The sequence below is a fragment of the Aethalodelphis obliquidens genome, unplaced genomic scaffold (genome assembly GCF_003676395.1).
Source record: "Aethalodelphis obliquidens isolate GAN/ISIS:26980383/991018 unplaced genomic scaffold, ASM367639v1 scaffold1, whole genome shotgun sequence".
Taxonomy (NCBI): domain Eukaryota; kingdom Metazoa; phylum Chordata; class Mammalia; order Artiodactyla; family Delphinidae; genus Aethalodelphis; species Aethalodelphis obliquidens.
In genome coordinates, this window is record NW_020837945.1 from 3,289,707 (window position 1) to 3,313,187 (window position 23,481).

Genomic DNA, 23,481 nt, shown 5'->3' on the forward strand with positions numbered 1-23,481 from the left:
TCCCAACACTCCCTTTTGGATTTTGTTAGTTATTCCTCCTGGAAGTTTGTTTTTCCTCATGAACTTCAGAATCCACTCATTTCTCCCTCAAAAGTCATTTTCATGATTTGAATTTGATTGTGATCACCCTGTGGATGAATTTAGGAGATGGCATCCTTGTGATGTTGAGTCTTACTTTCTATGGGGGAACATAGCGTGCCTTTCCAACCATTCCAGCCTTCTTCTGTGCCCCTCGGTGGTATGTTAAGTTCTCATGAGTCCTGTAAGTGTATTCCTAGGTGTTTCATGTTGTGCTGTCAGGGCCATGCAAACGGAACATTCTCTGTGTCGTATCTCCTAAGGATGTGGGCCTAAACAAAAGTTATTGATGTTTGAACTTACCCATGAGCTCAGCCATGTGGCTGAATTCTCTTCCTGGGGTACGAGGATTTCAGTCCATTTCTTGGGGTTCCAGGCTTATGGTCGCAGCATCTGCAAGTACTGACAACTGGCTTTCGATGTGTGGCCAGAGGGTGCAGGGTCTCTGCACGTGGGTAGGAGGGACGCCTCTGTTCCCCACTTCCTCTGCCACGCTCCTTGGACTGATCTGGGGGTCTGATGGAGTGGGAGAAGCAGTTAGGGCTGTTTGTAGGTCTTTGTGAGCCCCCAAGACCGGGTGACAAAGGGACTTGGAGAGGCTCCAAGCCTGGCTCCCCAGCCTGGCTCTGTGTAGGAGGTTCTGGGAGCGTGGGCCGTGACCCTAGATGGGTGCCTTTCTCTAGACAGTAGGATGGCAAAGCCACTAGGGGCTCTTGAACTTGGGGGCTGAGAAGGGCAGTGTCCCACAGATCCCTTCCCGAGCACCCATGCTCCCCAGAGGACTCCCAGAAATAACTGGGGTGGGAAGAGGGGGTCAGCACAAATGTCCCTGCACCTCGTTCTTCCCCAAGGCCAGGGAGGGAGGACTTTTAGGTGACCCAGGTTCTGGCCTTTACTCCTCACAAGACCTGCCCACAGGGAGTGAGATTTTTATGTTAACTGAAAATAAGTACAGAAAAAGGAGGGGTCGTGTATGGATCTGGACGCTTTAAACAGGCTCGGTTGATGGTGACATTTATTATGGGCCTTGCGCTGAGCTGCGTGCCCTGGCCGGTAACCAGCCCTTCAGAAGTATCCATGTTTGGTGTTTGTGTCAATGTTTTTTATGCTCTGTAGTAGAGTCTTGGGGCTGCCTTGACAAAGTGCCACAGGCTGGGCGGCTCAAAAAAAAGTTGTTTATTTTAGTCTTATACTCTGGAGGTTTGAAGTTCAAGATTGAGGTGTGGGCAGGGCTGGTCCCTCTGAGGCCTCTCTCCTGGGCATGTAGATGGCCTTCTTCTCCCCGTGTCCTCACGTGATTGTCCCTCTGTATGTCTGTGTCCTAATCTCCTCTTCTTATAAGGACTCCAGTCATCTTGGATTAGGGCCCCACCCCAATGACCTCATTGCAGTTTTATCACCGCTTTAAAGACCCATCTCCAATAGAAGTCACATTCTGAAGTGCTGTGGGTTAGGACTTCAGCTTATAAAATTTAGGGGGACAGGATTCAACCCATAAAATTCACCAACATGACTCATACCTGAAGCATCTCAAATTTGGTGCTAAAATAAGACTTGCTTCAGTGGAAAATTATGACGGCTCTTTCTTCTCAGAGAAACTTAGCAGCGTTTGCAGGGATGGGTGGCCCCACACCTGTGGCTGAGGGCTTCTCTGTCACAGGCATGAGCTCAGGCCCCTCAATTCCTTTGCAGCCCAGCCCAAGGCCAGCTCCTCCCCCCGCTTTCAGCCTCCTCTCATCTTCCGAAGGAGCCAAGTACTGGCCAGGAGGCGCCCCAGTCACTGTGCCACAAAGTTATTAAACAACGTTCACCTCCACCGTGTGGGGGGCAGCAAGCAAAACACGGTGGAGGGCCCCTTTCCAGGTTTGTGTTTTCGAGCTCACGGGTGAGGAAATCGAAGAGATAATGTGGGCGGGATCGGAGGTGGGCGCCTGTGGGCACAGGACATCTATTTCCAGATGACGTCAGCAGGGCTCAGACTAGGCTTGTCAACACCTGAGGACCAGCAGGGCCAAAGGAAAGAGGAAAGAGGAGAGTGCTCAGAAATCTTTCTTTCCTCCTTCTTTTTTTTTTTTTTTTGCAGTACGCGGACCTCTCACTGCTGTGGCCCCTCCCGTTGCGGAGCACAGGCTCCGGCCGCGCAGGCTCAGCGGCCATGGCTCACGGGCCCAGCCGCTCCGCGGCATGTGGGATCTTCCCGGACCGGGGCACGAACCCGTGTCCCCTGCATCGGCAGGCGAACTCTCAACCGCTGCGCCACCAGGGAAGCCCTCTTTCCTTCTTTTTTGGTTCCTTATTAGTTCATAGAGTTGAAAACTTACACCAAATAATGAAAAGCTTCCAAAGGCACCTCCATCCTTACCCCTCCGCAGGACAGCTCTGTGCCCAAGGACGCCCCGCACAGTGAGGGTCATTCTGGAAGCCGAGAATGACAGAAGTGGGCTTTTCTATCTTTGCAGCAGAAGTGGGGGGCTAGTCAGAAGAATTAGAGAATATAAAGAAAACAGTGTTTCTTGCAAACTTGACTTCAATCTCCGAGATTCAAACCCATCTCGTCATCCCGTGTAAACCCCCATCAGCAGCCCAGTGAAGACGAGGTCGTTGTCTGCCCCCTTCATCACCCAGGGGCATGAGACCCAGAAGCCTCCCCCGTGAGAGGGTGACCCTGGACATCTTGTGGACCACCCCAGAGCAGTGACCACTATGGAAACCCCATTTGCTTGATTTGTGAAGTTTTTATCATCATCGTGATTAGGAAGGTCTGTGTGGCACTGGGCTACCCAGGAGAGAATGCAGAGGGATTGCGAGGTGGTGGTGTAGCACATCCAACCACGACTGTGCCCTCCCTCTGAGCACTTGGAGAACTTTTTCTGTTTCTTCAGCACGGTTGGGGTGAGAGGACACCACTGGGGGCCCCCCCTCGACTGCCTGGACCAGCTTCTTCAAAGTCAGAGCACCGTTGGATACACCATCTCTGGATACTTCACTGTGCCTGGTGGGCTTGGGGGCTCTCTGGTTTTTCCTTCCTGTTAGTCAGGGCAGGACCCACTGCCTCCATCTGTAAAGCTCCCCTCCCCCCTCCACTTGATCAAAGGGAGAAAAAGAGAAGCTGAATAAGACCTGCACCAAGGGGGGATGTCACAAATCCTTACACCTTGGCCTCTGTATAAGCAGCTGGAAGTGCTTGGAAGGACTGGGGGTGGGGTGGGCTGAAGACTGAGCGGCCCCAGAGATGTGCACATCCTAATCCCTGGACCTGTGACTACGTTACATCACATGGCAAAGGGGACTTTGCAGGTGGGATTAAATTATGGGTCTTGAGATGGGGAGATAGTCCCAGATTATTGGGATTATTGGGTGGGTTCAATGTAATCCCAGGGGAATTTACAAAAGGGAGCCAAGAAGGTCAGAAGCAGAAGGCAATGTGACTGTAAGTAAAGGAACAGGGAGATCTGAAGGGGCACCACTGCTGCCTTTGAAGACAGAGAAAGGTGCTGTGAACCAAGGAATGCAGGAGCCTCTAATGCCTGGAGAAGCAGGGAAGCAGACTCTCCCCAGGGCCGCGGAAGGAAAGGAACCCGCTGGCCTATTTCAGAACTGCTGACCCGCAGGACTGTAACAGAGTAAACACGTGTGTGTTTAAAAAGTTGTGTCTCTAATCAGTACTGTGCAGTTACTTGTTACAGCGGCAACAGGAAGCTAATACCTGGTCTGTGGTCACCAAGCCTGTTTCCCGGTTTTGATCTGGTAGGTGGTTTCCTTGCAACATTTTATTCAATATTCCACCTCTTTTGGCCTATGTGGACATAGCCAAAGAGTGATTGAAACAGAAAAAGAAAAAAACGATTGGGAACTTGATGAATAAAATCATATAAAGTAAAGTAGAATTTTCTGTGGGGTCAGTGTCATGGTTCCTCATTCCCCTCCAAGCCACATGGCCAATGCACATGGTACACGGTGGCATCCCCACAGCTAAGCTCACAGGATGACGGTCCGCAGAGGGCAAACACTCTGGTATCTAAAAGTGCCTTTTGTGCTTCTACAAGTCACATTAGGGGAGACTATGACTTCTTCGAAATAACGGTATCTTACAGCCACTGCGAAGCGTTTCCCCTCTTCATCATTGTGAATTATGCAAACATAGAGGCGGCTCTTAGTTGCCCGGGATCCAGTTACTCCAGTTAAACGCTGAGTTTGAGCCATGAGTCAGCGTCTTCACGGGAGGGTTCACCAGCTCCCATTTTCCTTCTTCTTTGTTTTCTTCTAAGAAGCACATACCCAGAGAAGGGATCTAGAACAGAGTTAAATCACTTATTATTATTTTATACCAGGTCCATGGATTTCAGACTTGTTCCAAAGGCAACAGCCTTGGAGGCTGGCGTGACGTCCCCACGATGCCTTGAATGCAGCGCTAACATCCAACGCGGCAGCCCTCAGTGGGGCCTCCCCGCCCCTCCCACGGGCAGTGGCAAATGTCTGCAGACCTTACTCTTGGTCACAGCCGGGGGTGCTACGGCATCTCAGGAGTAGAGGCCAGGGATGCTGCTAAACATCCCACAATGCACAGGACAGTCCCCATAGCACAGCATCGTCCCGCCCAGATGTCAACAGTGTTGAGACTGAGAACCCCTTCTGTCGACCCTACTGCTTCCAGAGCGGCTTCCATTCTCGAATTCAGCCTCACAAAAGGATACAGATATTGTGTTTACAAACCCAAGATGAAAGGACAAAGCGAAACTTTAGACCCAATTCCCTGTAAAATAAATGGTTTGGAGCAGATCTTTGTTTTTAAGGCTTTGTTTGTTTACATGTTCTGCTTTCCTTTATTCCCCCTCTCTTTTCAATGTCCGGAAATTCCTTGCTTAGAAGAAACGTGCAAAAATTCCAACCTGGGGGGCAGGATGCAAGTGGGGGCTGGCGTTGACTCAGGGACACCCTCTCCTTCTGTGTGTAGAGACTGGGGGGAGGGTTCGGGGATGAGTGTGATGGGGGCGGGCTCCTGAATGTCCGTTTTCGGCTGCCCCTGACTTTAAGGCCCATCGTTGGTTGGTAAAGCCCTTGATGAAGTTCTGATATGAACTGGCAAGTCCAGCTAACTTGGGGATGGGGTGGGGTGGACTCTGAATCCTCAGTGTAAGAAAGCGGCGGGAGTGTGGAAGTGCAAGGCTGGCATCTCGAGAGGGGAGGCCAAGGGTCAGGGGAGTGGGTGGGAATTTGGCCACAAAGACTAATGGGATTTTGGAACCGTGTCAACATGCAATCGACATGCAGTCTCAGTCAGCGTCTGGCGTGTGCAGCACTGCTGTCTGCATGGATAACGAGGACCCCCGGGGGGCCCCGGGGTGGGAAGGGATGCAAGAATAGGAGCGGCCACGTCGGAGTACGCGGGGACGGGAGACGTGGTGATGTCAGCAGGAGCAAGGCCCTGAGTAGACTTAGGGGGCAGGGATGGGGGCGCGGTCTGAGTCCTGAGTTTCCCGCCTCCATTCACCTCGCCATCTGGATAAAAGCCACCTCTGCTTTGCCGGGTGATGCTCCAGTTTGGTCCAAAGTACCCGTTATCCTTCTCTACACATCCGTCACCTGCTTGTTTTTTCAGTATGTGTTTATACGGCCCCGGCCCGGCACCAGGCACCCCAGCAGCTCGTGTGTTCCGAGGCTGGATGACTCCAAAGGCAAGAGGGAGGGGCTCCCTTCTGGCCGTCAGCCCCCCAGTCCCCAGAGCAAGTGAGCCCAGCAACCGCCCTTTCTCTTCTTATCCAAATGTCTCACCCCCCACTGGACCAAGTGCTCAACTACTGGAGTGACAGGAATTATCACGTGACCTGATAATAAAAGTTCTCTGTCTTGTTTTTTATATTATGTGGGTAGCAAATGGCCACAGTTGCCATAATGGTAAAGATGACAAACATCCCCGTCTGCTCCCTGCCCAAGGCTGCCCTTTGCGTCAGAGCAGGCGGGCACGTTCTCAGGTGACAGGTGGGTCCCTGCTGCCCTGGGTTGTCAGGACGCTTGTCTTCGTCCTGAGAGGGGCGTGTGGTGATGCCGCATCGTCGGGCTGCCTGTTTCTGCGGCAGAAACACGAACGAGGGGGCGCGTACCTTCCTCACTAGCTGGGTAAACACTGTGCAGTCCCGGGGCGGCAGCCCAAGGAGTGGGCGCGTGCAGGAGTCCAGCGCCGAGCCATGGCCCACGACCAGGATGACGCCCACTGTGGGAGGAAAGACAACCCGAGGTCAGAGCAGGCACAGAGAACGCGTCTTATTAGATGGTGGGGGGGGGGCAAAGTTGTCGGGCGGAACAAGCTCGTGGTGCCCCGAGGCCTTGAGGGACCCCGGGTAGGAGGGAGGCGTGGTTGGTAAGAGCTCATTAACACTGGCAGTCGGCCTCTCGTTTGTGTAGAAGTTCTTCTGAGCCCGTCGCATCCTGTGCGGGGCTCGGGTGGCTGCACCCGCCCGCAAGCTTCAGGGATGGGCCGGCGCCGTGCGCTGAGCGGCCTCGTCCAGGCCTCGTCTGTGAGCTTGCGAAAGATCAGCTGCTCAGTGCCGAAGGGGCCACGGATGACTCTCTCTTTACAGAAAGACCTCCAGAGTCCAGGGCCGAGTGAGTCTCCTAAAGGTGACAGGCGCGGGCAAGGCTGGGAGTTAGACCCGCGCGTGAGCCAGGGAGGCCCCAAGGCCGGACCCAGCCCGCCACCTGAGGACGGAATCAGAACCCGAGCTTCCCTGGAAAGCTGAGAGTCACAGAGCGATCTATTCATTTGCCCCTAATGTGGCTATAAATTCTCCGGTGTGACCCCCAGAGCCAAGTCCCCACCTGCTTCTCCTGTGTTATTTCTGAGTAATTTCACACTCATTTCTTTGGCCTCCAAGGTCATGGTGAGGTTGCCGGACATGCAGGTTTGACCCCTGGCCTGTGCTCTCCAGCCGGGCCACCTGGACACGGCGGCCTCCTAGACACTCTGAGCTTCCAAGTCACATGGTGTCAGTGGAGGTGATATCTCAGACCGCACGGGAGGGTGAGGACCTAACAGGTAAAGCCTGTGATGGGCCACCAGTGCCGCAGGATTGGCAGGTGTTAGGTTTTACCCTCCAGCCCCACTGGACTTTCCGTTGCTCTGTCCGCTGGATCCACACGTCTCTGCCTCCTCCTGGCCCCGCCTTTGCCTTCCAAACCCTACTCATTCCACGGCTCAGGTGCTGCGTCCCGGGTGCCTCAGCCATGGGTGGAAGGGTCTGCATCCCTGCAGCAGGCCGCGGCCACCTGTGTCACAGGCAGGGCTCAGTAGACCCTAGAGGTAATGAAGCAATGGTTCTGCATCCTCTTCCAGAAGCCCTCAGGACCGTAGGGAGATGCTTGGAAGGAAGGTCATCCGTGGACACTGAATTTCAGCCTGGGTCAGGTGCAGACAGGTGGGCCAGGGCGGGGCCTGGGTGCATGAAAGGCCCTCATTTCATTCTGTCCTCTGATGGCCTGGAGCGATAATTGTGAGCAACGGGAGACTGATAATGAGTCAAAGGCCACTAAGGTGTGGTTTCCAAAAGCACCTTCCCCAGGGTGTCCGTCAGTCAAAACAGGTCACGTGGACCCGTCTCGGGGCCGGGTGTGTGTGCGGTGCTGGACACCGCAAGGTTGAGGCCTCAGAGCCTGTGCCCCACGGTGCACTGGGGACTCTGGCGGGAGGGCAGGGGCTCAGCTGTCCCTGAGGTCCTGGTCATCAGAGTCTTTGGTCCCCTGAGCTCCTTTGGACAAGGGATGGAAAGAACGATGGTGGGGCAAGCGGGCCGGGTGGTCCCTTATCGACTCCTTCTGAGCTCTTTTTCATGTTATTTAATATTCCTAATACTCCAGACGTTTGTGTCTTTTCCTCCAACAACATTCATACCCTTTGAGGGCAGAACGTGTGTCTTCTTTGCTTAGATTTTTCCCATGATGCTTTATCTGGTACCTGACACATTGCTGATGTTCGATACGCACTTGCTAACTTAAATCTTATAGGATTCGTTTTTCCAGTTTTACTACGGACATTTTCATATATACCCCAAAAGCGGGTCTGATGAATCCCCGTGCTCCCATCAGGGAGCTCCAACGGTTGTTGACATTTTGCCCATCTTGTATCATCTGTCTGCTACCCCACGCCCTTTTCTGTGAAGTATTTTTATTTTATTTTTACTGAAGTATAGTTTATGTACAATATTATACTGTATAAGTTACAATATTATATAAGGTGTACAATATAGTGATTCACAATTTTTTTTTTTCTTTTTGCGGTACGCGGGCCTCTCACTGTTGTGGCCTCTCCCGTTGCGGAGCACAGGCTCTGGACGCGCAGGCTCAGCGGCCATGGCTCACGGGCCCAGCCTCTCCGCGGCATGTGGGATCTTCCCGGACCGGGGCACGAACCCGTGTCCCCTGCATCGGCAGGCGGACTCTCAACCACTGCGCCACCAGGGAAGCCCCTGATTCACAATTTTTAAAGGCTATACGCCATTTAGTGGCTATAAAATATTGGCTATGTTCCCTATGTTGTACAATATATCCTTGTAGCTTATTTTATACGTAATAGCTTGCACCTCTTAATCCCCTACCCCTATCGTGCCCCTCCCCGTTTCCTCTCCCCACTGGTACTCCTCGTTTGTTTTCAATACCTGTGAGTCTGCCTCTTTTTTGTTATATTCACTAGTTTGTTGTATTTTTTAGATTCCACATATAAGTGTTTGTCTTTCTCTGTCTGACTAATTTCACTTGGCGTAACGCCCTTCAAGTCCATCCATGTTGCTGCAAATGTCAAAATTTCATTCTTTTTTCTGGCTGAGTAATATTCCATTGTGTATATGCACCACATCTTCTTAATCCATTCATTGGTTGATGGACACTTAGTGAAGTGTTTTAAAGCACATCCCAAACATCACGTCATTTCACAGGATATACCTCGGTTTGCATCTCCAAATGAGGACTTTTCATTCTTACACAACAACCATGCTATTATCACACCTCACAAAATTAGCATTAATATTTCTCAAATACTTCCATATTCAGATTCCAGATTTAAATTCCATGTTCAAATTTCTTTCATGGTCTCAACCATCAACTTAAACAGACGCTTTGTCCGAACTGTCATTTAAACATGACCCAACATTTGGCTGTTTGCTCCTTAGTTTCTTTTGTTTCCTAGGAAGTGGGCTTGGGTGGTCTGTGTTGACCCTTCTGTCCTGGATCCCATCAGGTCTTGGTTCCGAAATCAGGGGCCCCAGGGCCTGGGTCGGGGGGCACGTGTCTATGCAGAGGCAGCGATATAGCACTCCAGAGGCAGGGAAATGGGGCAGGGGAGGCTGGGGCATCCCTAGGTTCAAAAATCCATCATTTCCATCCCGGAGGTGAGAACCCAACCCCCAGGGCGGCTGGTACCCGAGGACGACGGGGGCACGTACCATCCTGCGGGCGGATGCTGACCATCTGTTCCATGCTCACCGCACACCTGTGCAAGTAATCCTCGTAGCGCTCGGCGGGCAGGAGGGAGGGAAGGGGAAAGGCGGGCCTGGAGGAGGGGGAGGGGAACAGAAGAAAGGTGACGGCTCGCCTCTAGCCAGGGCTCGCGGTCAGCAGGAAGCCTCCAGATCTGTGCTCAAAACCAGCAAAGAGCTGGCCTTGGGCCTCCAGCGTGCCTTCTCACTGCGCACCAGCCACACGGGCTTGTGATGGCGGCCAGCCGCGGGCAGAGGGAGATGCAGGTTCTCTGGCTGACGAACTCTAGCCAGACTGACCGACCCTCTTCTCAACTGGCCCGACCTGTGGGCTTCACATCCAACCTTGTGGACTCAGTTTAGCCAGAATCGCCCACCCCCGTATCTGACCACTCTGGATATCCGAGCAAACTCGGCTTCCCCTCCAACCCCAGGAGGTGTCCGATCCCCTGGCCTGCCTGCGGAAAGGATCCTTTTAGGTTCCGTTTAGCGAGAATCACCCTGTTCTCTTAAGAATCTCCCATCGCCCCACCCTGCTCCTGGGAGGAAGAATCCCCACTTGGCCTTGTATTCGGAGGGGAAGCTGATCTTCCTCCCGTTCTGCAACCCCCCACTGCAGCGGTCCCTCTTGAATAAAGCCTTCCTTGGTATCTTTACCAAGCGTCGGGAGTAATTTTTCTTTAACAAGAACGAGAAAACCCCAGCAGCAGACGACGCGAGGCGGCTCACCTATAATCCATGCTGACGTTGAAGTTCGCCCCTTTCAGCTCTTCCAGGGTCATGAGGGTCGGGGTAGTTTTGCCAGCCTCCCATTTGGTCCATTCAAAGATTCCGGGCTCTACTCTTATCTTAATTTTCTTCTCCAGTTTGAGCTCTGGATTCAACAGAATACAAGTGTTTATCATCTTCGGCGTCTGTTCTGGCTTTCTGTAAAGATGTCTCTTCCTAGGTCTAGATCAAACCTTTGGGAAAAAATCTGACTTTATACTATTTCTCAGACAAAAGCCACGGGGCAGTTGGAGGGTATGAGAGGAGTGAGGACCCTCTGTTCATCAGGAAGGGCCAGAGTCTCTTGGGATCTGGGAGGTGCCACTGGCAGCAGCCTCCCTGGAGCTCATCCTGGTCACCCGATGCAGCCCCATGGCACGCGGAACCCGCGTGCCTCCTTGGGTCAAGAAGGAACCTGCACCTATGAGGACTTGGCTGGTCCAATGATCTGAGGGAAAGACGAGGGCAATCGTGGAGCTTGTTAGTCACACGGAAGCGCCATCCTGGTAAACACTTACCCCGGACTGAGCTGAAGCGGAGGGTGGATGGGAGTCACCTTCTGGAACATTCTATCTCTCACAACTGGCCCTTCCCTAGGATTCTTTTTTTAATGAGAAAAAACCTCCACTTTCTATTGTAAATTAAACAAAACTGGAAATGGAAGTCATGAATTCAGTAAAATCTAACTGGTGAAGTTGTTTTGGACAAGACTTCATATAATCATATTTGCATCTAAGTATACTTCATCTGTTTTGCCAAAAATAGTACATATGTTTGCTACAGAAAAGCACATTCCATAAGCTGACATTTTTTTTTTAATACCTTCAGTAAGAGACCTGTAAACTAAAGTCACCTCTTTTCGAGTGGGGGAAAAACAAGACCTTAATGCTTTTATTCGAAATGGAGAAAATGACATTAAACGGAAATGCTGGCAATAAAACCCATTCCCAAAATGTATTTCAGGCTCATGAAATGGGTTCCTTTGCAAAGCACATTTAGAAAAGAGAGTTAAGCCTGGTTGATGGGGCTCCTGGGCTCTCCCGCAGCCTGTGAGGGGCTCGTGTCCACCGGGAATAGGTGACACGAAGAAAGAGTTTGGAGAGGGATGGATTGGGAGTTTGAGATTAGCAGATGCAAACTATTATATATAGGCTGGATAAACAACAAGGTCCTACTGTAGAGCGCAGGGAACTACATTCAATATCCTGTGAGAAACCATAATGGAAAAGAATACGGAAAAGAATATATATGCATATAACTGAGTCACTTTGCTGTACAGCAGAAATTAACACAACATTGTAATTCAACTATTCTTCAATAAAAAATAAATTGAAAAAAGAAAAATAATACTCTACAAAATTAAAAAAAAGGAGTCTGGAGAGTGTCCCAAATGGCGTTGGGCCCTCTCCCTGTTCTGTGGGTCACACGTTGGGAAATGGTCCATCTGGACACATTCACTGACATGGTGGTGAGATAAAGCTTAGCATTCTGGGGAAAGGATGGTCATGTTCGAGGACATATGAAGAAGGCCGGGCATCCTGCTTTCTGGGTTAACACAGGATTTATGGATTTATGCTCTTTTAACTGACTTTGTCGTCCTCTCCCCACCTGCATATAGAGTAAAAGTCAATGAGAGATCATGTTAAAGACATTGACATGATCATGGTCAGAAAACATTTTGGGGAGCTTTTATTTTAAAGGCAAGAGATCCACATAATAGAATAGAAGTCAGAGAAATTGGAACAGATACGTTCATAATGAAGAAACATGAATGATAACCAAAAGGGGATAAAGTTATGAAAAATGTTTTTGAAGCTCTCAGTTATATTCATTTAAGGCCAAAAGAGTATTCCTTTATCTTTTTTCTCATACATTGTGACCATGGCTGGGAGGCTGGGTGGGGAAAGGGAGCCCGAGAGCATCCTTAGCAAAGGGCCTGGCAACTCGGAGGAAGTAGTCACCATCAGAGACATCCGCGTGCTGGCCTGGCTGGACACGGGCTATCTGCAGGTGTCACCCCCGCTCACCTGTGGGCTGCCAGCCTCAGATGGAAATTCAAGTGTTTTTTTAGGTTAGTGGAAACGTATCAGCCTCTCGGATGGGTTAAAACAAAATAAGTTCCATTAAATGGCAGGTTTAAAGGCGGGTGGGGGGCATAGGAGAATCGGGGATGAGCCTGTCACCTTTTATCCTGTATTTGTGCGTGTTTCTTACCTTCTTCACATCTGATCACCGTAGCTGTTGAGTTAATTGCACATATATTGATCCTGAGCTATCCGGGGATAGAATGACTTCATATCTATTTTGCTTTCTTCTGTCCTATTTATTAAGAGTTATCAAATGGAAACAGAGCAAACACGGCGGGGTCCTGGGCCCCTCCCGGGTTTGTTTAGCAGCTGACATTGTGCGTTAACCTGCCCTCGGCTCCATGGGTCCAGAGCCCAGAGCTGCAGGGAAGCAAAGCAATGAACGTGCACATCTCAACAGTGGGGGAAACCACGGGCGTTTCTCCATCTCAGGGACCCGAGAAACCATGCAGGGGAGTCCAGGGTCCCCTGTCATGCTCGGATGAGACATGACAAACGGAGGACGTCTGCAGGGCTGACGATGCACAGAGACGATGTCCGAGTTTTAAATGTGCGGAAAGTGGACGGTGATGAAATGGGTTTCTACCCTCACAACTTAGCCAGTGGATCAAGAAACAGCACGTTAATGAGAAGGTAGGAAAGGACTGGATTGGCCACGGGCCCACACAGGTCCTGTGCAAGGATCAGGTCCATCCCTGGGAGGGATTCCCAGCTGCATGGCAGAATTGGGAAGGCACTTTGTCCGAGCTTCTCTGATCTACGTGGAGGAGATATTGGGGAGGGGCTCGGGCTGGCGGACCCGCCATCGTTTCAACAGCTCCTCCCGTGAAGGTCCGCTTGCTGCCCTCTTTCTGACACCGCTCCAGCAGTAGCCTCTTTCCGCTTTGTCCCCTTCCTCCACTGATGTCCTTCCTCCCTGACCTTGATCTAGTAGGTCATTCCCAGCAGCTGCAACCCCCTCTAAGCTCAGTGCCATTCCCTTCTCTATCTCCAGCCAGCCTTCCTTTCTCTGTAGCCTCCTGTCCCTCGTGTCGGATTCCAACCCTCCAGCCACCTCCCGGGATTTCACTCCACGGAGCTGACTCTTTTCTTGGTATCATTGGCCTCCCCCAGCCCCTAACTCCCTACCTTACACAGCTTAAAATCTCCACTCAATCTCCACGGCCCTTCCCTGTGCACCTCGCACCCTTTCTTGCTTCATCGTACTCACTTCTCAAACCCGTCAGGGGTTACAGCCCCAGGTCCTTCCGCTCCTCCCGGCCCATGCCTGGGGGCAGCCCCAGCCCAGCTGATGGGTCTCCGTGTAAGGCTGTGCCCATGACGTCAAGTGGCCTTTGTGCTGCCCAATGGTCACCTTGTACTTCCCCATCCCTGTCCTGGTCCCCCTCCCCAATAAGCATGTCACACGTTCAGCACTCCCCTTTCTCATGCTCACCTGGTGACCTGACTTCCTGTGTCTCTGAGAAAGCAGAGGCAAGCCACCTCCTCCACATGTGCCCACCTGCTACACCTGTGTCCACACGCTCTGCCCTCATTCCCATCACTGTGGAGGACCGGCCGTGCATGCATGGCGACCTAGGTCTTGTGCCCTCTTCCCCACGCTGGGAGGGGCGGAACCAGGACCTCCAGGGCAGGCTGCCCATCTCTGGCAGGAAGTTGCTTCTTCCTGTAGGTGGACGCTCGCTCAGAAGGGTCTGCCACTGGCTTCCGATCACACAGCAGCTTTTGATGGTACTGAACAGCTCCCAGGAGCCGATTCCCTTGCCCAGGGAGTCTTGCATTTTGGACTTGAGAAGGGACCACAGCAGTTCTCAGCTCTCTGGGAACACCCTCGCCCCCAGCTTTTTAAAAAACACATGGCAGAAGCAGGCCAAAGGCGAATTACAATCCTGACCTCCCAGAAAGGCTAACTGGCTCAGTGCCTCCTAACAGTCCTCGAGGGCTGGTTCACAGCTGTCTTGTGACTTTGTGTGGCCATTCGTGGTCACCCACCCCAGTCTCACCTCTGTTCACTGTCGTCTCCCCCAGGAGAAGAGTCATGAGGTCAAGGCCACATGAGAAGCTAGCTACGGTTCTCACTGACCTTCCAGGATGTGTTTGGCTGTCTGCACACAGCGGAGGGCTGGGGAGGTGAAGACGGAGGTGATCCTGATGCCACTGTCCAGCAGAGCTTCCCCTGGAAGACAGCAGGTGGAGAAGTGCTCTCTTCATAACTGTAGCTACCCATGGTGGCAACTCCAACAGGTGGCTTACTACCCGTGGCAGGCAGGGTCTTAAGTGGCCCCAAGAATCCCCACCACCACCCCGTATACACACCCTGTATAATCCCCTGGTGTGTGGGTGGAAGCTGTGAGTACGGCGAGCTAGCACCCCTGTGACCAGGTTATGTTATAAGGCAGAAGGGAGATTATCACAGGTGGGCCAGACCCATTCAGGTGAGCCCATTAAAAGCAGAGATTTCTCCAGCCGGTCACGGAAAAGAAGTCAGATAACATATTCACACTGCTATGTATAAAACAGACAACCAACAAGGTCCTTCTTCATAGCACAGGGAACTAGACTCAATATTTTGTAATAACCTATAAGGGAAAAGAATCTGATAAAGAACATCTATCTATCTATCTGTCTGTCTATCTATCTAAAACGGAACCACTTTGCTGTACACCTGAAACTTATATGATATTGTAAATCAACTATACTTTAATAAAAATTTTTTTAAAAACCAAAGGTAGAGGGATTTGACATGCAATAAATTCTCTATTGTTGGCTTCCAAGATGGAGGGGGCCATGTTGCAAGGAAGGTGGGTGGGCTCTAGGAATCCAGCAGGCCCTCTGCTGGCACCAGGCAAGGAAGTGAGGACTTCAGTCCTACAACCACAAGGAACTGAATTCTCCCACCAGCCCAATGAATGTGGAACGTCTTCCAGGAGGCTCCAGGTGGGAAGTCAGCCCAGCCAGCAGCTTGATATCAGAGTTCAGACCCTGAACAGAGAACCCAGCCATGCTGTGTTTGTGTTTCTGACCCACAGAACTGTGAGCATCAAGTGGGTGCTGTTTCAAGTTCATGGTCATCTGTAGTAATGGAAACTCAAGCCCCCGGGGGCTCATGGAAGGACAAGCCTGTAAATCACATTTCTTCTTGCAAAATTAGAGGACCTGGTCTTTGGGAAAGAAGGACATCTCTTCAGTACAAAATCTGCACGGTACCAACCCCAGTGAGGTTTCCGTGGATGTTGTGATGGGCTGATTTCTGTTCCCTAAATTCACATGTTGGAGTCCTAACCCCATGCCTCACAGTGTGACCTTCTTTGAATGTAGGGTCTTTCTAGAGGTGATCAAGTTAAGACGAGCAATTTGAGGACTGGTGCCCTTATATAGAGGGGAGATCTGACCTCCAAGGGCACGTAGCAAGGACTCAAGACACGTGAGTGATAATCACTGCTACAACTATTGTGACTATTCCTACTAGAATGATCCTCAAACATACCTGCCATTCTGGACTGGAAAATTCCACAGGACGATAAAGGTGGATCGTTTTCAAAGTCTTTGATACCTCGGCTCCGTCTGGGCAGACTGCGAGGGAAGTTCAGGTCTGGCCGGTAGTATTTCCCTAAAGCACAAATACGTACCAGATGCTCAGTTCCACTGAGTTAGTGCACATTTGTCCCACTAAACTCTTAAGATCAAGACCCACATTTGAAACATGGTAATTATTTACATTGTGGTCGACTGTGTTTTTTCTTGAGCATGCTCTGTGATGTGGATTCCAGGAGGAAGTCCTACTCCCACCACCCATTCCCTCAAACACAGAAGACGTATGTTTCAGCCATAGGAACCATGAGACCTTCCTTGTCCTCTCAACCCCCCCACCCCCCGAAGAGTCATTCATACAATTTTCCTGATTAAGAGCCGAGACTGATTTAGCTTAACTCGATAAGAATCTCAAATTGGTATTAATTAATTAGATGAAACTCAACCCATCCCCATAGCTTGAAGATGTCCCATTGCCTACGGGACAGAATACAGATGGCGGGAGAGGGTCCTGCATTGTGTATTATTAGTCAGCTGCTTGAGGTAGGACTGGACATCAGGGGGCTCCACTGGGACTCCCCCCCACCACCACCCATTCAGAGGCTCAGAGCACCTTGGTTCACTTTGAGTTTGACCTTGGGCTCGAAGATTGGATGATCTGGTGCAAATCCTGGCACCACCAGTTACTAGCTGTGTGTGTAGAGGCAACTGACTAATCTCCCTTATCAATAAAAATCGGGAAACAACAGAGTTGTCTGAACGAATCAGCAAGATAATGCTTGGAGCCTGGAGCCTGGCTCAGAGGTAGTGGCCAATAGGGTCAGGTCTGATCTCATCCTCAGATTATTCAATTATCCCTGCGGATAAATGGATAATCACGCCACACCACACCAAGCCCTCTCATCCTCCCAAGCGGCCCCCAAACCTCCTGGCTACAACAGATTCTAGCAGCCAACCTGCCTCTCCTGAGACCTGCCATACATCATACGGCTGGCCTGTCACTTGCTCCTGAACACGCCACCCCAGCCTCCCAGCAGTTCACCGAGGGGAGGCAGGTGGAGGCTATCTGCATGCCTTGTGTTTTTAGGTTCCCTGCAAGATTTTTCTGGAAGCTGCCTCCCTGGAATTTCCACTGGCAGAGACTTTGTTTGAACCGTAAGCTTTACAGACCTTTATTAAATGCCAGTGTTAGGTGTGCCTGCAGGGAAAGCTGCTATTTGTTTTTCATTCAAAGCGAAGGTCTGTCACTTCTGTCATATTCTCAAGGGCATCTGTCATCCCCAAATGTGAAACTACTCCATTGAGGTCTTTTGCCCTCACTGATGCTTTATCTGTGATCACTTTGGGAGGCAGAGGGCAGAGCTCAGAAGAAGCCGAGGACCTGGGGGGTGGTTGGGTTCTGACGGGAGTACAGTCTGAGCGAATAGGGATGCCCTGGGCCAGTGCCGCTGGGAAGTCAGGGGCCATAGAGGGTGTGGGTCCTTCGTCCAGAAGTGAGCAGAAACCAGGAGGGACACCGGAATGCAAGGGGAGGCCAGCAGTGTCCCCAAATACCCGCCATTGTAATTGATCAAACACTGCAACTTGCAGAATTCAGACCAAGTAGACAGTCACAATGCACTTTACCAGGGCTTCCTTACCTGGTAGAACACCCATCAGCAGCTTCCTCTAAGCTGGGAATTTCCAGTGCCTTTAAAATATTTTCCCTTATAGGTGACTTGATCTTTTGCATAGATGACCAAATCTTTTCCCTCTTTTTATGAAGTCCAGTCACTTTTTTTTTTCAGTCACTCTTTTTTGACGTTGGTTGTTTGGTCTGGTTCTCACACCACCACCACCATCATATACCTACTGACGTGTGTGCCATTTCAGTCTGTAGTTTTAGTAATTGTTTTATTGCAAGAAGTGTCTTATAATTCTTTGTTTGAATGCCAATGCATCTTCAGAGCCACCTGTTTCTTTCTTGAGCCTTTGTGCCTCTACTTGGTCTTGTTTTGTAGAGACAAGCATTGCATTAGTTCTATGGGTTCTTGGCGATAGGTGTAGTCATGACGTCATTTGCTCAGGAATTTTCTTCTGCATTCAGGTCATCTGCCAATGCTTCCCCTATTCACCTCCCCCTTTCTTGGCCTGTTGGGCTCCTGGAGGGATCCCCAAGGGCTCAGCAAGTCCAGCCACTGTGAATGGATTTTATCACTGGGTTCATTTAATACTTTCATTTATATAATTATCCATGGCTCAGAAATAGTGGCACTCTGGGCTTTCCATTAGGGGATGTGTGTGATACAATTGTGGATCAGTACAGAGACTGTGGGTATTTTGTGTTTACAAGCCCTGTTCTCAGTTCTTGGCATCCAGAGGGGTGAAGTTGGGGTAAGCACCCAATACGTTAAAAAATATGCCCTTCAGTTGAGTATAGCACGGCCAGACATTGTAGGGAAGCGACCACCGCAGGGAAGAGGACCTCAGAAAGATGCGGCTGTGAGACTGCAAGCTGGGGTATGTGCCAGCAGCTGAGGGTCCGTGACTGCGGTCAGAGTGACTGGCTTTCAAGGCAGTGCCTTACCCACTAACTAAATGCCACGTGTGTGCTGCCAGGACACACAGGGCTGTCCACGTGTCACTCCAGCAGACTTGCTTACTATTGAAAACCATTCCTCCATCTTCCCCAAGCGTTTGAGGTAGGATACTTACGGATGCATACACGCTCACATGCACACATGTAATGCCTGTGGAGAGAGATGGAGCGTGTGTCTATCCCACATGAACAGTCTATGCACGGTCATTCTGAAGAATGGTGCCCCAGGGGCTCTGGCTAAGAAGTCTGAGACGTGATCTCATCTGTTAGCTCTGTCTAATTCCTGCCTCTGGATTCTCCAGGACTGCACCTACCGTCGGGAGTGGAACACTGCTGCAGCCAGGACTTCCCGAAGATCTGGTCCACTCTCTCCCCATGGCGCACCACCAGGACGCTTTTCCTCAGTATGGTGGCCTGGAATGGTGGAAAGAAAGGCACGTGAGAGTGAACACCCACCTTATGAGACTTGTTCCAGCAGCTTCTCCCCCTCATCCAGTGGTGGCCTGGACACCACGTCTCTTCCTTCCTCGCTCAGTAGCTACAGCCCGTTTTACCAGGATCATTATGATGAGAAGGGACTAGAATTGCAGGTGATCTCTAATTTCTTGCAACTTTTAATTTTCTGGGCACTACCGCACACATAGGAAATGAAAAGAAAGTGGAACAAATGACCCACATCATGACACATCAACTGTCTACTTTCTGTCTCTTCCAAGTTCTTACCCTTTGTCTTGGTCCCTTCAGGCTGCTGTAATAAAATACCTGGGTGGCTTAAAGACAACAGAAATTTGTGTCTCATGGTTCTGGAGGCTGGAAGTCTCAGGCTGCCAGAGATCAGGCACCAGCACAGTTAGGTGAGGGCCCTCTTTTGGGCTAACATCTCACTGTGTCCTCACACGGTGGAGGGTAAGGGAGCTCTCTGGGGTCTTTTCCATAAGGTCACTAACCCCTTTCATGAGAGCTCCACCCGCATGACCTAAGCCCCACCTCCAAACACCATCACATTGATCAACAAGATTTCAACATAGGAATTTGGTGGGGGACACAAATATTCACCCCTCCATAGTGACTTCTTAGGAAATGATCTGAATCTATCTAAATATAATAATATATACATTTATTACTTTATAATATGATATGTAATTGTAATTCAATTATATAATATAATTATAATCTTTATAATATACTATATTATAATATATCTATCATAATGTACTATATTATAATATACTATCTATTATAATATTATAGATTACATAATATCTATTATATATAATAGATATATGTATATACTATTAGATATGTACAAATCTTCCTCAACATAGGATGGGGTTACATCCCAATAAACCCATATAAATTGAAAATATCTTAAGTAAAAAATGCATTTAATATCATTTGATATCTGCCCAACATCAGAGAGAGGATTGGACCACATGTCACTAGTCTGGGAAAATTCAAAATTCAAGTATTCAAAATTCTACTGAATGCATATTGCTTTTGCATCATCTTAAAGTCAAACAACGGTAAGTCGAACCATTGTAAGTTGGGGACCATCTGTGTGTGTATATCTATATCTATCTATAAAATCTATCTATTATCTATTTATCAATCATCTATCTATCTATCTACCTATCTATCTCTCTATCTATCTATCTCTCTATCTAATCTATCTATCATTTAGCCAGCCATCCATCCATCCTAGTCTCCTCTGTTGTTGGCACTCGTTTTCTTCCGAGGGGGCCTCTGGGACCACCCCAGTGTTGGTGTGTTAAATGTGGTTCTCTGCTTAAATGTGGTTCACCCTGTTCTCCAGGGTGCCAGGGCGTGTGTTCAGCTCTGGGCACCCAGGGGAGAAGCCCTGCATCTACCCCTTCCTTCTCCTTTCTTGCCGGTCCTTCTTTCCCATAGCTGGCGTTTTTCTGTTTGGCTGAGGGCTAGGGGAAAACAGCACTTTATTTTACTTCATTTATTTTGGGGGAGAGAAAGGCATCGACAGGAGGTTAGCAGGGTCCAGCTGTGGAAACAGCAGAGCTCTCTGGAGCTCTCCCCCTTTGCTTTGGGCAGGGGCTCAGACGGCCTTTGGGCCTCAAAACTGCAGGGCTCATGTCCACCTTTGCTCTTGGGGAGGTCAGTGCTTCGGTGAATTAACCCAAGGGCTGCATTCCAGGCTGTGGAGTGGGGGGTCTTTGAGGAGGGGGCCCCTATATGCGGGGTGGCTGGGGGTTTCCTCAGGGGAGCTGGGGCTGAACCTTCTCCTCGCTGTGCTATGTCGGAGGGAGAGGTTGACCTCGAGAGGAAGCCTGAGCACATTTTCTGCAAAAAAGACGGAGAGAATGAGGGAGAGCTGAGATGGCCAGAAAGGTGAGAGTGACCTGCAGAGGCTGAGGGTGGAGCCGACGTGGAGCTGCCAGGACAGCTGTGTGGGGCACAGGCCTCCCCCGGGAGCCCCAGAGGTGACAGAGAACCTCTCGAGGGAGGCGCTGAGGCTGGGCCGGGACCCTGAAGGAGCTCGCCTCCCAGCCACGGGGGCGGGGGTGATGCTGCCCAGTGCCAGGCCCAGACCATTCAGGGGACTCGACTCTGGAGCAGGATGGGAAATTCCACATCAGCACAGGCCCGCTGCCTCTGGGGACTCGCGCCGTCAGGGTCCGGGGACACACGTGCCAGATGCTGGGACACAAGTTGTCGTCCACAGGTGCCCCACTTAGGGGGCCTCGGATCTCACTGGGGCCTCTGGACCAACATGGAAAGATGAGTCACAGATGGCAGAGGACGAGGGGCAGAGCTGACAGTGCCTGCCACAGGAGGTGGGCTGGGGGGACTCCAGGGAAGACATGGGACTTGGTCATGCCTGGAGCCATGGTCACCAGGGATGGTCAGAAGGGGGAGGGCGTCTGGACAGGAGACAGCTCCAGCCAGAGGTCTGCTTTGCCCTGACCACTCCTTTTCGTCAGGTGGACCCTTTCTCTCCCTCCCCATCTTTGGCCTCACATCCCTCTGAAGGTGGGCTTCGGGGTGCAAATGAGAGAAGCTGATAGTTTTGTATCTGCTATTTTTTTTTCTTTTGGCTGCTCTGCGCAGCATGTGGGATCTTAGTTCCCCGACCGGGGATCGAACTCTCGCCCCCTGCATCGGAAGTGCAGAGTCTTAACCACTGGACCACCGGGGAAGTCCCTCTATCTTTGCTATTGAGTGAGGTGAGGAAGAGGTGACGAGATGTGGCCCTCCTCAGTGTGAACTCCATCACCAGACCCAGAATCACACTCTGGTTTCCCCCAAATACTGGAGAGGAAAATGTAGGTATTTTTAACAGGTAAACACCCTGAGAGACACGGCGTTCATTTGAAACTAGCCAGTGCTACTGACCACGCCCTTGGGATTGATTCTGCCGACAGGGGTGGGGCCTCGAGGGTCTGCACCTCTGGCTGCCCCCCCAGCATGTCTTCAAGTTCATCAAGAAGGATGAAGGGGCCCCAGCAGAGTCCCCGCATGTTGGAAAGTGGTTGGGAATTGCTGAGAAGGGCAGACACCAGAAAGTAGGGTCTCGGGCAAACTGCACCTGCCTCACAAGCGCTCTTGGGTCCGACACCGTGGGCAGCCCCAGCCAGACCCTCCCAACCCCTCATGGGGCCCACCCCCCCCCCGGGGGGGTGCAGGATCTCCAGCTGCTTGACATACAGTGCTCTTCTCAGTGGACCTGACTACGTTCTGACGGGCGCGTGAAATGCGGTGTTTGTGAGCCGATGGGACGGTCAAGGTCTCCATATGTAGTTTCTCGGGGCCTTGGGGCGGAGTCTTCAAAATGGGCACAAGGTCAAGGTGAAGTGAATACTGTGGTGGAGGGCGCCGATGTTTTGTCCAGGATGCAAACACCGACCTCCGGCAGCTGCAAGGGGAAGGTCGTCTTGCTGTCTTACATTTTTTAAAAATTATTTATTTGGTTGCACTGGGTCTTAGTTGCAGTATGTGGGCTTCTTAGTTGCGGCACGTGGGCTCCTTAGTTGTGGCGTGCATGTGGGATCTAGTTCCCTGACCGAGGATCAAACCCGAGCCCCCTGCCTTTGGAGCACGGAGTCCCAGCCACTGTGCCACCAGGGAAGTCCCGTTGCTGTCTTACATTTTGAAGTATGGCTGTGGGACTGCCTGCACGGACACCAGGACCCCCTTTCTATTTCACTCCCCCTGCCGAGGACGGATCTTCCCAGCAGGTCACAGGACACACATGTGCTCCCAACCTGGATCTGCTCCCTGATGGTCTCAAAGCACATCACTGCCTTGGGCTGAGGTTTTGGATTGGGGACATTTTCTTCCCTGGAAGAGCACGGACGAGTTGAACTTTGAAATGCAGAGCTTTGCATCAGGAATATTATGATAAAGTGAAAGGTCTGTGGGGAATGGAATGGAGTAAGCCCTGGGCCCACACAACAGCAGGGCTGCATCAGATCTTTTTTTTTTTTTTTTTTTTTGCGGTGCGCGGGCCTCTCACTGTTGTGGCCTCTCCCGTTGCGGAGCACAGGCTCCGGATGCGCAGGCTCAGCGGCCATGGCTCACGGGCCCAGCCGCTCCGCGGCATGTGGGATCTTCCCGGACCGGGGCACGAACCCGTGTCCCCTGCATCGGCAGGTGGACTCTCAACCACTGCGCCACCAGGGAAGCCCACATCAGATCTTTTGACAGAAGGCGCCGGATGCCTTTCCTGGGACTGCTGTAACAAAGCACCAACTGTGGGGGCTGAAAACAAAGGAAGCTTATTCTCTTCCAGTTCTGAAGACCGGAAGTCCAAAATCAAGGTGTCGCAGGGCCAGGCCCCCTCAGAGGCTCTAGGGGAGGGTCCCGGTGGCCCCAGCATCCTTGACGTGTGGCCGTGTGGCTGCAGTCTCTGCCCCGAGGTCACATGGCTTCTCCCTGTGTGCCTGTCTCCTCGTCTATGAGCATCACATCCCCTGTTTCCTGTGATTAGGTTTAGGGCCTGCAA

General features: G+C 51.1%; 1 protein-coding gene across 1 annotated transcript in view; it reads right to left on the bottom strand.

Moving 5' to 3' along the window:
• Nucleotides 1–3,828: 3,828 nt before the first annotated feature.
• The window catches only part of UBASH3A (ubiquitin associated and SH3 domain containing A), a 40,225-nt gene continuing 20,572 nt past the window's right edge, over nucleotides 3,829–23,481 (bottom strand). Inside the window, exons 8-14 of the mRNA XM_027090384.1 lie at nucleotides 18,821–18,920; nucleotides 15,885–16,007; nucleotides 14,481–14,573; nucleotides 10,272–10,416; nucleotides 9,510–9,616; nucleotides 6,180–6,289; nucleotides 3,829–4,369 (exon numbers count right to left, since the gene is read on the bottom strand). Coding sequence (XP_026946185.1) covers nucleotides 4,232–4,369; nucleotides 6,180–6,289; nucleotides 9,510–9,616; nucleotides 10,272–10,416; nucleotides 14,481–14,573; nucleotides 15,885–16,007; nucleotides 18,821–18,920 — 816 coding nt within the window. The 3' untranslated portion in view covers nucleotides 3,829–4,231. The remainder of the gene's footprint in view (nucleotides 4,370–6,179; nucleotides 6,290–9,509; nucleotides 9,617–10,271; nucleotides 10,417–14,480; nucleotides 14,574–15,884; nucleotides 16,008–18,820; nucleotides 18,921–23,481) is intronic.